Source organism: Phanerochaete carnosa, assembly GCF_000300595.1.
Source record: "Phanerochaete carnosa HHB-10118-sp unplaced genomic scaffold PHACAscaffold_9, whole genome shotgun sequence".
Lineage (NCBI taxonomy): Eukaryota > Fungi > Basidiomycota > Agaricomycetes > Polyporales > Phanerochaetaceae > Phanerochaete > Phanerochaete carnosa.
The window spans coordinates 1302681-1316437 of record NW_006767636.1 but is presented as its reverse complement, the minus strand read 5'-3'; the positions used below and the strand labels follow the sequence as shown (position 1 = coordinate 1316437).

General features: G+C 49.2%; 4 protein-coding genes and 1 non-coding gene across 5 annotated transcripts; 4 read left to right on the top strand and 1 right to left on the bottom strand.

Annotated features, from left to right (window-relative positions):
- Positions 1–916: 916 nt before the first annotated feature.
- On the top strand, positions 917–3981 carry PHACADRAFT_212505 (uncharacterized protein). Its single transcript, XM_007399618.1, has 4 exons — positions 917–1973; positions 2031–3121; positions 3169–3212; positions 3277–3981. The coding sequence occupies exons 1-4, from the start codon at positions 1070–1072 to the stop codon at positions 3344–3346; spliced, it is 2109 nt and encodes a 702-aa protein (XP_007399680.1). The 5' UTR covers positions 917–1069; the 3' UTR covers positions 3347–3981.
- A 946-nt stretch (positions 3982–4927) lies between these two features.
- Positions 4928–5646, bottom strand: PHACADRAFT_262284 (uncharacterized protein). Its single transcript, XM_007399617.1, has one exon. The coding sequence runs from the start codon at positions 5525–5527 to the stop codon at positions 5195–5197; it is 333 nt and encodes a 110-aa protein (XP_007399679.1). The 5' UTR covers positions 5528–5646; the 3' UTR covers positions 4928–5194.
- Positions 5647–6276: 630 nt separating this feature from the next.
- Positions 6277–7055, top strand: PHACADRAFT_262281 (uncharacterized protein; the record flags this gene model as incomplete). Its single annotated transcript, XM_007399616.1, has 5 exons — positions 6277–6432; positions 6498–6627; positions 6687–6819; positions 6880–6915; positions 6973–7055. Coding segments are annotated over 5 exons (511 nt in total), but the record flags the coding sequence as incomplete, so codon positions are not given.
- Positions 7056–7886: 831 nt separating this feature from the next.
- Positions 7887–9548, top strand: PHACADRAFT_262280 (uncharacterized protein). The gene is made up of 6 exons (XM_007399615.1): positions 7887–7916; positions 7976–8155; positions 8209–8339; positions 8394–8736; positions 8792–9109; positions 9169–9548. The coding sequence occupies exons 2-6, from the start codon at positions 8074–8076 to the stop codon at positions 9378–9380; spliced, it is 1086 nt and encodes a 361-aa protein (XP_007399677.1). The 5' UTR covers positions 7887–7916; positions 7976–8073; the 3' UTR covers positions 9381–9548.
- A 199-nt stretch (positions 9549–9747) lies between these two features.
- On the top strand, positions 9748–9819 carry PHACADRAFT_t132. Its single transcript has one exon. It is a non-coding gene; the product is annotated as a tRNA-Glu (tRNA).
- The last annotated feature ends 3938 nt before the right edge of the window (positions 9820–13757 follow it).

The following is a 13757-nucleotide window of genomic DNA, read 5'->3' as shown; positions in this document are numbered from 1 at the left end:
TTACATATGTGCTCGTACTCCTAGGCTTGTCTTTTCACCGAGTCGGCTCTTCAAACCCTTACGCCCTCCTCGTACAGTCTCTGGTCTCCCTAAACCTACAGCTTACTTGCCGCCAAGATTCGTGCTATGGCAATAAATGTGGCCGTCGATGCAAGGTCTCGTCCCCGGTACATGCAAGAGTATCTGCGGTGGGCATTTCTGGACAATGCATTCGCTCAACCAGGTCTGGTACTGCCGGATAGGTGGAGCAGCGTTGCGCTGTTGACAGGAGAGAAGAGCGAAACCGTGGGCGGCTCAGCAGAGGGCTCCCTTGTACAGCCTGATTGCCTGGAGACGTCAAACGTGTGGTACCACAGCCCACAAGTCGTAGTGTACTCCTGCATCGACCGTCCACGTCTCGACTGTAGAACGTTCTACTTCGAAGTCAAGATTAAGTCCATTCGGGCTGAAGACAATCAGAAGTGAGCCGATTTGCTTACTCGACATTTATGCGTACTGAATTCGTTCACATGTCAGCGTACAGATATTGATAGGGTCCGCCATTTTCTGTGTCATGCGGAGTTATGCTAACGCGACAGCTGTACAGCCTGGCAATCTACTTGGATCATTTTCAAAGAGAGAATCTTCTGTACAGCAATCGCGGAAATATTTGTCTATTTAATGGCAAATGGAACATGGAAACACAAATTGCGACGAACCTTGGTTCATACGGACGTGAGTCAACCCATCATAGGAATCCTTCACTCGCTGAATATTAGCCTAATTAGCCGGTGACACCATTGGCTGTGGGCTTTGTGGCAATATGTGTTTTTTCACGAGAAACGGACTTTGCCTAGGTACAGTACAGATCCGCTTTGACCCGTACACACTATACTCACCTTAGCTGTCACCTCTATCGGAAGGTCTCCGACCGCTCAATTTAAGCGTCGCCCATGCATTTAAGCCCGTGCTCGTCCTCTGCAACGGATCACGCGGCTATTGTAGCGTGCACACTGGCGCTAACTTTGGGACGAGTGTCTTCGTATTCGACGCTTCTGGACTATTTTCGCATTTCCACCAGCGTGGGCTCATGAAGTTGAAGGATGTCGCTCAACGCCTTCCACAGGAGCTCTTCATGCAGATCGCCGAACGTCTACTCGAGGCAGTGGGCTCCGAACGATATACCTCCGTGCTGAGTGGCATGGCGCTGGTGTGCCGTGCATGGGACCAATTATGTCGCCCCCGTCGGCTGCAGCTCGTGCGGATTCTCTGGATGGCCGACTTCAAACGTTCATGCGATATCTTCGCTCAGAGCTCGGCGCGTACCAGTTTGGTGAAGACGCTGCAAGTCGGCCCCATCGATACACCACTGTCAGGCACGGATAAAGCACCCTCTTTGGAATTGTTACTCTCATCGGCGCTGGTCTACTCAATGCGGAATATACAGACGATTTCATGGAACGCGCTTGATCTCGGGTCTGCCAGTCCAATGGCCGGTGTTACACTCCAGTGTCCCGTTCCGCCTCGCATTCACGCTGCACTCCCCGCGTTACTCCGCCCATTAGCGCAGCTTACTACCTTGCGCATCTCGAACAAGACCTTTAAATCCCTTGGCTTATTACTCCGTGCGCTACATGCGCCACGCGCTCTGCACACACTAATCCTGGAGAACGTACGCGTGCCCCCATTAGTGGGCCAGCTACGCTGGCCGATCTCCGGATGGTCTACACTGCGTAGAATCGAACTACGGAGATCTTTCGTACCAATAGAAGCGGTTGGCATGATAGTACAGCTGGTTTTTAGTCCCCAAGAACTACTGGCCCATCTAAACACCACATTGCAATCTGCGAACGACCAGCCAACCATGCCAGAACAAATTATAACGGTCGTGGCCAAAATTTTCCGAGTGCTGGTCGCCTCTTATTTCACCAACCAGAATGGCGTATCGCTCGATATCACCACAATGCCCGCATGCGAGCAGGGTATGCCCGGCGGTAGGTTATCCAAGCATTGTATCGCTATCTTGGCTAACGTATACGTCAACTCTCTAGTTTGCACTGACTTCACGCTTTTGGATGTACATCAATCGGAGCAGAAAGTATTACTGAAGTGCTCACTGTACATCTCGTCCGCTCATGTCCCCGTCCGCTCTAACCGTACGCTTATCCGCGTGACGTCGACCTTCTATCGCGGCTTCGCGCCCACTCCATTGGTGGAGGATCATTCGTTCAGAACGCTTCTCATGGACCTCGACAGCACAATTTTCGGATTCGCTGAAACGTATACACGGGAGCTGCGGATAGCGACTGACCTGCAGTGCATATTACGCTTTCACGGCTTGTACCACGTAAGGGTGGACGAGCTTAGAACAGCTATTCCACAGTTAATGCCGCAGATTGGAAGTCGCGGAAGAATCCAGGTGGGAAGTGCTGCACCATCCACTTCAGGCTCTACAGTTGCAAAATCGGCTGCAAAGTCGCCGGTGCTACCTTCTTCCCTCGTGCAAAGGATCATAGACCACCTCGATGCACACCATAGCCTTCACACTGCCAGCCTCGTTTGTCGCTCCTGGGTTCCCCTTGCCTCGCCTCACCTCCTACGGCGCGTCACACTCTACTGCACGAAGCGTCTCGACTGGTCGATGCGGTATGACAAACGTGAACAGACGTGGCACTGGCACCAGGGCTTCTTTAAACTCGCGGATCAATCTGCGCGACTCCGCCGTCATGTTCGCGAGATCGCTATAGCGATATCCAGCTCGCCAATTCCTACCTCAGTCATTGGGTGCATTATCTCTACGTTCTCGCACCTCGAATACCTCTATCTCCCCGGAAACATCCATCCCACATCAGGGCCTCCCATGGCAGCAACGCCGGTGAAGTTCTGCGGCACATTGCACTTATCCCGTTGCTCCACCCTCACCTTATTGGCCTCTATCTTGCCGGGCTTGTCTTCTGTGCGCTGTCTGCACCTGACCCAGACGTACCAAGGATCCAGACACGTAATGCCGCAACTTGTCCCATTTTCGATGGCGTCCATACAGGAACTGATATTGCAAGATATATGCGACATCCATCTCCTGTTCGGTTTACCTCCTACAGCTTTCAAGAAGCTTACCTTGATTGGCGTACAAGATTGGGCTGTTAGCGTACGCACCGTGCTGAATTATTTGTTGCTCAAGTGCGATAGAAGCTTGGTCTCTCTATCGATCAACCCGGGATGCAAGGTCTTCGGTATGTCAATCATGATACAGTGCCCCGGATCTGGCTGTCAACTAAAACTGTGCATGACTTGCAGGGTCAGGGTGGGTTTGCCCCTTATATTGGCCCACAGCCCTCGAGCACTTGGAACTTACGATTCCAGCTGAACGGCTGTTGGAGGGCTATGCTGACTCCACGTCCGATAAAAGGCCCCCGGAAGACTTGTGGACATCCCAGCTGGCACAAGCTGTTTACAACAGTCGATACATTCTCAAGGGATGCGAAGCGTGTGAACAACTCGAAAGCATTACTCTGGATTTTTCCGCGCCTGACGGAGGCGGAGACCAGTTAACATTGAGACATCTACTGCGGTCGCCGGAATTCCGAGAATGTGTAGTGGCACAACTACAACTTCCAGCAGGTCTGAACGGGATGGTTGTGTTCAAATAGCAGATTATACATGGTGTGTTATAAATCATCTACGAGAGAAAGAGCGGTGTCACGCGCGAGAAAAGAGGATCGGGACGGGATAATACTACACCCACGTAGCCAGCCGAAGGTCAGCAGTAGACGGCGCTCGATGGAAGAGATATAGAGGATCCACTTTACGAAACGTATTGTATCAAAAGAGCTGATTCAACAGCATGAACGGCTTCGGTACATCTGTAGACAGACACGCTACGGATGCGCCCAAATGACAAGGTATCCGTTTAGCAGAGTCTTCGGGGATACGATGAAGCATTGTCAGCAATCACGAGCCTCCTAGCAGTCACACGAAATATGTACGTCTCCTGGCAAAGTTGCGGTCAGTCATACACTGTATCTCTTGAGGGCATGCACGTACGAGATGGCAAGCATTGAATCGCCAATTGCAAAGTTATCCGCGCCTTCGGTGTGGATCACAACGTAGCCATCACCGTGGATCTGATGGTCCCGAGCTGCATATCTTTGGACTACCGGCAGGGACAAGTCGACCATGGTGAAGCGATATGGCAGGTATGAGACTAGAGCCTCCTCCAGCCAGAGGTGTTTCACGACCGTGGCCAGGCCAGACGGCCTCTGGGCAGCTGACGACTCTGCGACCGTACATGAGCGGTCAAAGTCCCACAGGATCATCGTCCCAGACAAAGCAGTGGCAGCCATTTCCGGAAAGTTTAGCGAGTGTAGAAATAGTCTGGAGGACGAGGTGAAGAGGCCTTTTACATCTTCGATGACGCCCGTCCGAGACTTCCACGACGCCCATGGTACGACCACTGGAGACGATTGGGTAGTGGACTGCTCCAAGAAATGATGGACAGTCTCCGCGCGTACGATGATTGCAACAGTTTTGTTGGGCAGCCATATGTTTCCCTTCGGCCTGATAGACATTGTTACTGCGATAATCGCTGTTCGTGGGTCTTCGAGAAATACTGCGGCATCGTCCTGGTGCGTGTCTATGGGCGGCGGAGGGGTAGAGTCAACTACAATAGACTCATATCTTGCCCTATCAAGGGGGGTAGGGAGTTCCAGTACTAACGTAGCGTCCTTGGAAGCATCTTGGAGGGAGCCACCAATCCGAGGTTTGCGGTACACATCGTACACGGCAATGGCGTTGATGTCACTATCCCTTAGAGATGAGAAGATCGGGAATATGATGTGTCTAGTATCCAGAATGGCAAAACTCTGTGATGCTGATGGGAATGCGAGTAGGCGACTGGATGCATTCTAACAGATACGGGATGAGCTGTCGAGTCATAGACTTGATGGAGCCGGGGACCTACGTACCAGAAGCACAGAGCCGGTCTTCCAGTCCAAGATCCAGCACCCAACCAGAATATCACCGGTTCCTCGAGGTGTTGAGGATGTAACAGCAAGCATCGGCCCATATAGTTTGAGAGATACACCGCATTCACCTGCGGCTGATTGACCCCCTTCGAAAGTGAACGAGCCCTGCTTAGCGAGAGGATGTGGTTCGCCTGTCTCGCTGGAGAGAACACGGACACGCCAAGTCCCAGATATGTCGCTAGATGGTGGTATTAGTTTCTACGGATAGCATAACGAGACTTCGGCGGTGCGCACGTTATCTGGAGAAGAATCAGCACCTTCTGACTGTGGTCACAAGCAAAATGCTGGGGCGTAAATCCTAGAGTAGGCAGGGTCCTCCGTCGGTTAGGTTGACGACTGCGCTCAGAGGCCGGTTGGATTACAGTAATGGTTCGCGCAATAAGCTCGCAATATGCGGAGCCGCCTGGAGCCACACGTCTTAGCAATCCATCCATCTGCTCTATCGTTGTATCGCTCATTCGTAAGCCTTTTCGCCGCAGAGTCCTCCACCTATCAAGCTCGACCGTGCGGTCGTAGAGGGACATGTGCCGCGCTGCGGGACCTTCTACAAGCCCCGCGAGACAACATGCGATGCGGTATCGAAGAAGAGGGTAAACCTCGACCGTGTCACGAAATGTGCGCGAGACCTGTGGAGTGTTGTCAGCGCCGGTAGTATAAACGAGTATACCGTGAGTAGCCCCTTACCCTCTTACAGATTGCGATGTCGGTCCCAGGTAGATGCGCTAGGATATGCGCAAGAAGCTCCGTCTGGAGCTCAGAAAGTTTGTGTATATCGCTTGCCATGGTGGACAGCGACTTCAGGAAGCCTAACGACGGTAGTGTAAACGTTGTCAAGCTCTGTACATGTTGCGCTCGATACCACTCGCCTTGCCGCAGGGATCACAGCGACACTGCTAGACCGTCATCTACTGGGTGACAACGCGCTGGTAGACAGATGGTAGACGCCACGAACACAGTGAGAGGCAAGAACTTCGCAATTGTGCAATGTACCACTCACATGGTAGATGTGCTACGGGATAAGAATCTGGACAGAACCACACCCCGCTGCTGGACAAATGGTATCTCAGTATTCGATTTTGGGAATATTGTCTTATGCTTTAGAGCCGCTGTCGCCTATTATTGTGGATTTTACAACCTTGAGCATGTCAGGACACGGCAGCTGAAGGTACTGTAGTGGTGACCGAGCGCGAGCCGATCTGGCGGGAGTTGCCGCCGGCACGGACGTCGAGGTCAGGTCGAGCGTGCACGCTTACACTCGTCCCGCCATGTCGTCCATGCTTACTCGCTCGCTGCTCAGAGCGCAGCCGGCGAATGCTATTCGTCGTACTTTTACTACAACTCGTGTTGTCTGCCAAGAGGCTGCAGCAACCACCCCAAATCTGGGTCATGTTTCCCCACCCAAGAAGCCAGTTGGCGCGTTCCGGGGAGGGTACGTCGTGTCCAACGACCCTCCAGGAACGGGCAGCACATTTAAGCATGCTGACAGTGATGAAGCATCGTAGGCTTCCTATTCGGGTTCTCTCTTGCCTCCTCCTACGCTGCCTATCATCTGCTCGATGAGTACAAACAGGCGTCCGCCGCGTTGCAGGCCAGCGTCGAGGAACTGCAGCACAGTACAGAAAGAGCACGTAACCCCCGCTTTCTTTTGGTTACCAAGGGGCTCATAGAGCTGGTATCCCACAGATCACCGCACACATCAGGAGAATAGAAGCGGTTGAGAAGGACTTGAAGGCTCTTCGGGACTTGTCTGCGTCCAAGGACGATATTTCGCGTGTCAGAACTGAGGTGAAGAAACTATATGATGGGCTGCACGTTGGTGAGCATGACTATGTCCTGCTGCACGTCCATGCTCACTCTGCTCAAACTCTGCGTCCAGAGTTCTTGGACTTGCGTTCTCACGTCTGGGGCATTCGTAAGTTAGCAATTATGCTGCGGATGAGACAATCACTCACCATCATTCGTCCGGCAGAGCAGGATTTGCATTCGCTCTCCAAGAAGGAGGCAACCACTGTTCGTGTCGTCTAGAGGAATATATCCAACATTTCATTGCCCTGCTATTTGCCCACGCTGTTTGCATTGCAGCTGTTCACGATACCGAAGTTACGCTTCCAGTTCTCCACATCTGCTCATATGGGATTCTCGGGCTTATTCTATCGATTTCGGGCTTTTTCACTACGTACCTCAGACAGCTGGTTACCTTGTGGAGCTCTTCTCAGACAGTTCCACCTCGTCAAGAAGGCAGTAACTGCGTAACAAGGTCAGATTTGGTTCAGTGTCAGCTTGGATCTGCCATATACCTCTTGTTTCTGTTTCTTCCACCATGCTAAGTACCTATCACAGTGCGGACACTTGAGCACCTAAGCGTGACTTGCTTTGACTTCTTGGTCTAACGCTTGCCGATATTTCCGAGCTTGGATCATGCCTGTGTACTGACCGTGTTGTTTTCAAACGTTGGTAGATGACCCAGTAACCGTACGCAAATCGGCAGGCAACTGCCGAAACTCCTCGCACATACACAAGTATGCTTGACTACGCCCTGATCATATATTGGTGCCGAAGGATTTCAGTTGCCACAACCGGGATGGCAATTCTGCGACTTCTCGGCCGTAGCGACCGTTGCCTACGGAAGGGACGGCCCGCCAGGTTCACCTGTGTGCCTGAGCATCCGAGCACGGATTGAGCACAAGAAGGAACAGTGAACATGTCGGCGAAAAGAATCACACCTCCTAGTAACCGATCTTCCACTTTTAATTTCTGTTGCAATATCAGAAATGAGGTCTAGCATTCCAGGCCCAGTTCTCCTCCAGTATAAAGCGTTAAGAGTACGCATGTCGCGCAATTCCAACCTCCCTTCACTCTCCTTTCAAAGTCAAGACTGGTTCTTGCCCTTCGCACCCTTTTCTAGCTCACCAGGTACCATCCCGTCCCCAAGTCAGCTTGACGTATTAAGCTGACGCGCTGGATATTTGCAGGTTGCGGGCACTTCCATTCCCTTTTTCTAGCAGGCTGTCCACATTCCCTCTCATTACCTCGCTGAAACAAGTTCTGATCGATCCGAATGGTTCGTTCTATGGCTGCTTTTCTCTCCATCGCGGCATATTATCTGCTGCTGTCTGGTGCTGCCCCTATACTCCGGCGTGAGGTGCCTCAGGGTATGTCGGCGTTCTAAGCTTCAGATTCGTTCGTCTTAACAGGAGACTGCCAGAGCACTCCCACGAATTCATCCTCACATCGGTCCAGACAAGCCTCCAAAGCAACAACCCTGATGGGATTGTTGATTCCGTCTTCGGTCTTCTGGGCGATGCTGCAGCCGCGGGTGGCGCGGGAAAGATCACGGTGTGTTCACTTCGTACCGTTGCACGCACAGTCAAGCTGATAGCATGATCTCAGAACCTTGATTGTTTACAGCAGGCCACCGCAGACCAGGCCTTCACTAACGCTAAGGCGGCAGGAGACGTTGAGAGCATGACTAACGCACTTCTCTACCGCGCACTCGAGCGCAACACTGGCGCGGTCGGCCTCGCGAGCGTTCTCTGCAACCAGACCGCAACGAACCCTGAGATTGCCGCGATCAGTCAGCATCAAGATCCTGCATCGACAAACGCTGCAGCCACAAACAAGGCCATTGTCCTCGAGCTTGCAAAGCAGATTGCGTCGATCGGCGGGAATCCACAGGACGCACTTAACTCGGGTACCTTTGCACCCGGAAACCCCGACGATACCACCGGCAGTGGTAAGTTCATGTTTTTCTCAGTAAGCAACGACTTAAAATAACATTGTAATGGCAGGCAATAGCTGTGATGACGCGAACGATGCCAGAGGATGTATATTCACCCAGAACCTGCTTGTAGATGATGCTACTGCAGACGAGATCAACGCAGCGGTCGCGGGTATCTCGGCTTCAGGATCGAGCAGCGCTGCTTCCGCCTCTGGCACCGACACAGCAGCGACTAGCACAGCTATTGCCGCCGCCACGACCGCTGCCGCCGCAACGGCTGCCAACGCTGCTGCTGCTTGCGCTACCGCTACCGTGACTGTGACTAGCGTGGCGACCAGTGCGGCGACTCCCTCGGCAAGCGGCAACCTCCAGACCTTCACTGGTGCCCGTATGTCATTTCTTCTTGTCCAACCCCGATAGCTCAGTCTTCTGACTCTTTATGCGCAGTCGGCGGCATCGCTGCGCCCGCGGTCACGGCGAGTGGTTCCAGCTTTGTGGTCACGGACAACGACAGCTTCGTTGACCTCCCGACTGCCCTCGGTCGCTCGTGCGATGTGCAACACAACCTGTGCGCGGATTCGGCGAACAGCGGCGGAGGCTTCAGTGTTGGCTCATGCGACACCCAGAACACCGCCTGCAACGCCGCTATCTCGACATAAGCTCCCATGGTCCGCCTGTTCGTAACTTATGTCTTCAGTCGGAGACTCGTTTTCGGCGTCGTTCTCTGGGAGGATGGCCTGCTCTTCATTTTGTTTTCTTTGTTTCTTTATGGGCCTGGGCCCTCTTGGCTTTGTTTGCGAGATGTATTTCCCCCTACTACTCCTCATGCAATGGAGAGTGAAGCCTATTACTTGTGACGGCCGACGGCGTGCCAACACGTGCCGTTCTTTTGTGCTGTAAATTATACGTCAAATATGCCAGGCAACATTACAGAAGCTATGGCATGTGGTTAGCTGTGGCATTAGATGTAGTAGGACGCTGTTAAAACCTTGCATATATACCAATTTAGTGATTACCACTTATTAATCCGATATGGTGTAGTGGCTAACATTATCGCCTCTCACGCGATAGCCCGGGGTTCGATTCCCCGTGTCGGAATCTTTTTTTCTTTGCTGTACCAATCCTTGACGAGGGTCGATCTAGTACTAAGGCTCCAACCGTTTAGTTTACGTGTAAATATTTTTGGTAAACACACAGTAAACAGTTCTAAACTTTTAAAAACAGTTTAAAAACAGTAAACAAACAGTTGGCACAGGCTACGATGCATGCGGAGGCACTTGCTCAATGCACAAGAAGACGAAGCCATGACTTCCCACCCAAGAATCAAGATATCATAGCAATATCCTCAATGGGCCCAGTGTGGCAGAGGGTTGAAGGTGCGCGAAAAGTTCCAATCAGCAAGGGTAGCATCACAAGGTAGCATAGTACCCGAGGGCAGACTTGGCGACAGAGGTGTCTGCGGAGCTAGCTTCGTTGGAAGCATGCGAGATTGACTCTTGATTCAGGAGGTCAGCGTGTCCCATCATCGCCGTCAGGTAGTGGGCTAGCGACTGGTGCAAATCTCAGCTTGGTACTCTCGTGGTTGTACGATGCATACTGTACCTGTACAATCAGTCCGGCACATTACGCGTTACATAGCTCCCGACCGCTGCTTTCTACATTTTTTTCTGCTAAAATCAATATTCGATATTTTTGGGCCTGCAGTGCAAAAATTACAAGAAGACACACACATGCACTTTCCGTAGCGCTATTACTGTTCCTGTCCGTGTTGCTGCTCTGTCGGGTCACGCCTGGGCTGCCGCCACTGTTTGACCACCGCATTCTTGACCAGTGTCACAGGTCATGGTCAAACTTGCCACCCACTGGTGGTCAACTGTCACTTGTCACACCTGCCGCCGGACTGGTCGTACAGGTACAGTACTCGCGTTAGGCTTTGAGAAGTGACCTAGAGAAAGCTGCTGCATGAGTGCAGACTTCAGTAGCGTATCTTTTCCAGGGTCCACCATCACTTATCCCTTGTGGCATGCTGCGCCGATAACACCACTCTTGCGGGCTGGCTTCAAGTTATCTATAGTAGATTGGATGTAGTGGAGCAGTCAACACATACACAGTATTTCAATCTCTGCGATACTCACCTTTTACTACTCTGATTTTGTGTGCGATTGGCGGCACGGTGAAGACTAGCTAGGTTGCTAGAAGTGCAATTACTGCAGTACCACTGTACAGTCTGTACTAGATAAGGCTCCAACCATTTTGTTTATTTACTGTGTATAAACGTTTATTACCGTTTACCGTTTCCGTGTGTGTAAAAAAGTCTTGTAAACTCAGTGTAAACGTTTATACACAGTAAACAAACAGTTTCTTCTTGTCAACTGTAGAAGGTCCTAGTGTTATAAATTTGCAGTCTTGCTAACAGATTTGACCTGTGGTGAGCTGAAGAGTGTGCCTCACCACTCATGCATCATTCTCGGGCAGCCTTTTTGGACTTCCGAGGCATGGCGGCTACAGTGACGACCTAAAGTATTGCAACAGACTATAGAGGGGTGTTAAGATTCCTCAATATCTCCGTGAATATTACATATGGCTGGACATATTGTATATGGTTTCTAAACTGGACAACTAGCTGTATTTTCTCAAGGTATCGCCTTGTAGCAGAAGGTGTATGCTGGAAGAGTATATCAAAAATAGCTGAAAATATGCATATTTATCATATAATTTGTAGTATAATACAGACTGTAGAATAAAATTGACTCTGCACATATTAAAATGGAGCTAGTTGTATAGTATGTGTACAAATATAATGATGTGATTAGGCATCCATTTGAATGAACTGTAGAGCATATCACATTCATTGCAACATGCAACAGTGTATACTCATATGCTTCAAACATAATCAGGTGCTGAAGTTCTTATATTTTGCTACTATATCTCTCTCCTAGTAAAGTACATACTGTAAACAGATTTTGGGAAACTTTCCTCTCCACATTGTGGAGTTAGATATGTGCAAACTGCTATAAGAGAAACAAGCCAATGTGATATGCCCTACAGTTCATTCAAATGGATGCCTAATCACATCATTATATTTGTACACATACTATACAACTAGCTCCATTTTAATATGTGCAGAGTCAATTTTATTCTACAGTCTGTATTATACTACAAATTATATGATAAATATGCATATTTTCAGCTATTTTTGATATACTCTTCCAGCATACACCTTCTGCTACAAGGCGATACCTTGAGAAAATACAGCTAGTTGTCCAGTTTAGAAACCATATACAATGTGTCCAGCCATCTGTAATATTCACGGAGATATTGAGGAATCTTAACACCTCTCTATAGTCTGTTGCAATACTTTAGGTCATCACTGTACATCGAACACCAGCTGCGCTGTGGCTGCCGCGCATATAGTCACGACTCACTCCAGAGATACGATAGCAGTCATGCCAATAAAACCCATGCTGAGCATAGTCCAGGTGCACATTCAGCAATTTGCCTATACATCATTGAATATTACAACGTTCGAGCCTCTTAGGATGTACTGTATTTTATCAGGAACTCGGACACCTAAAATTAGATGGCGTCCCATGCAGGAGGACAGAGGTTTTCCACAGAAAAACATGCTGAGAGGCTTAAAAACCAAGTAAATATGTGAGTGGGAAATATAGAAGATTCTTAACATACATTTGTACGATGCTACGAATATTTTGTGTGTGAGTGTGCTTAACCACCCTCTTACAGTGACTGACAAAAGTAGCACGCATGACTACAATGGGGTGTCAAGTTTGCTCAATACCTTGCTAACGACTACTACTACCAGCACAACTTGTATATGTATCATATTACACTATACTAAGGCTATTTTTTAAGCTACATAAATTGCCCAGTCATTCAGGCACCGGGAGACTGTTGTTGCTTTTCTCGGAATCTGCTTCAATTTTGATCTATCTGTCTCTCCACAAATACCAGTGAGAAAAATGTAATTTTATTTTTAAACAATCTATAGATTGATGATATACTCCTGTTATTTTTGTAGCTGAAATGCTGTGCATCCCAAGAAGTTCTAGGCTATGTTACATTAGTGGCCCACATCCTTACTGTATAGTCATTGGGTATATCAAGAACAGCCAGACAAACAGATTGTTACTATAAATCCCTATATTGTACTAGTATTACCTAATTAATATACAGCAGTACAAGCTTGTACAAGCTTTCAGCATTATACTCCTAATTTCTGAATTATGCAGCACAGAGTAGCCAATATAGCTGGGCTTGTAAAGCACTGATTAGGAGAGAGGGTATACTGTAAAATTTATACATTAGTCTATGCATGGGGCTACTATATATCACCAATAATAAAGATCAGTTATACCACTCCTTGCAGAGTTATGAATATTTCAAAAATGTGGCATATTTTGAGTAAAACAATAATAGTGTTACAGTATCTGCACAGTCTGACAGTTGATATAGCTCAAATTTAGCCTTAATAGAGTACTACACAATCTGTATATAACTTGTACCAGTAGTAGTAGTTGTTAGGAAGCTATCGAGCAAACTCAACACCCCTTTGTAGCTGTGTGCACTACTTTTGTCGGTCACTGTACTAGGATCTCGGACAGCGGCAAAATCCCACCAAATCAGGCTAATTTTGGTGCTTAGATAGGTGTCCAAGTACCCTCTCTCGCTATTGCATTGGGCTCTGCGATGCTCACAGTGTAATGGGAGGCCCTAGAAGCCTGTATTATGGAAGCACAGGCTGTCACATAATATAATCATGTAATATTCTAGTGGTAGTGGCCTTGGTTCTTGACTAGGAGACATCAGTGTCCCTTAGGTTAATCTCCAGCTTGAATGCAACCCTCAGCTAAGAACTGGTCCCCCAAAAATCAGCAATGTGTCCAGTCTTATTCTTATTCTTACACATAGGATGGAAGTATAAGCACCCCATAAAGCAAAATAATCTTACAAAACAATCCTGATAAGCACTTCTTTTCATGTACTGGTGGCTCTGGGGAGCTCTCTGCTCTCACGTG

Bases quoted from the DNA above. Each gene is read 5' to 3' on its own strand.
- PHACADRAFT_212505 (XM_007399618.1), top strand. From the start codon at position 1,070: ATGAAGTTGAAGGATGTCGCTCAACGCCTTCCACAGGAGCTCTTCATG. The intron at 3,122-3,168 runs GTTAGCGTACGC...CAAGTGCGATAG, and splicing joins TTGGCGTACAAGATTGGGCT to AAGCTTGGTCTCTCTATCGA. The intron at 3,213-3,276 runs GTATGTCAATCA...CATGACTTGCAG, and splicing joins CCCGGGATGCAAGGTCTTCG to GGTCAGGGTGGGTTTGCCCC.
- PHACADRAFT_262284 (XM_007399617.1), bottom strand. From the start codon at position 5,527: ATGTCCCTCTACGACCGCACGGTCGAGCTTGATAGGTGGAGGACTCTG.
- PHACADRAFT_262280 (XM_007399615.1), top strand. From the start codon at position 8,074: ATGGCTGCTTTTCTCTCCATCGCGGCATATTATCTGCTGCTGTCTGGT. The intron at 8,156-8,208 runs GTATGTCGGCGT...GGAGACTGCCAG, and splicing joins CCGGCGTGAGGTGCCTCAGG to AGCACTCCCACGAATTCATC. The intron at 9,110-9,168 runs GTATGTCATTTC...CTTTATGCGCAG, and splicing joins CCAGACCTTCACTGGTGCCC to TCGGCGGCATCGCTGCGCCC.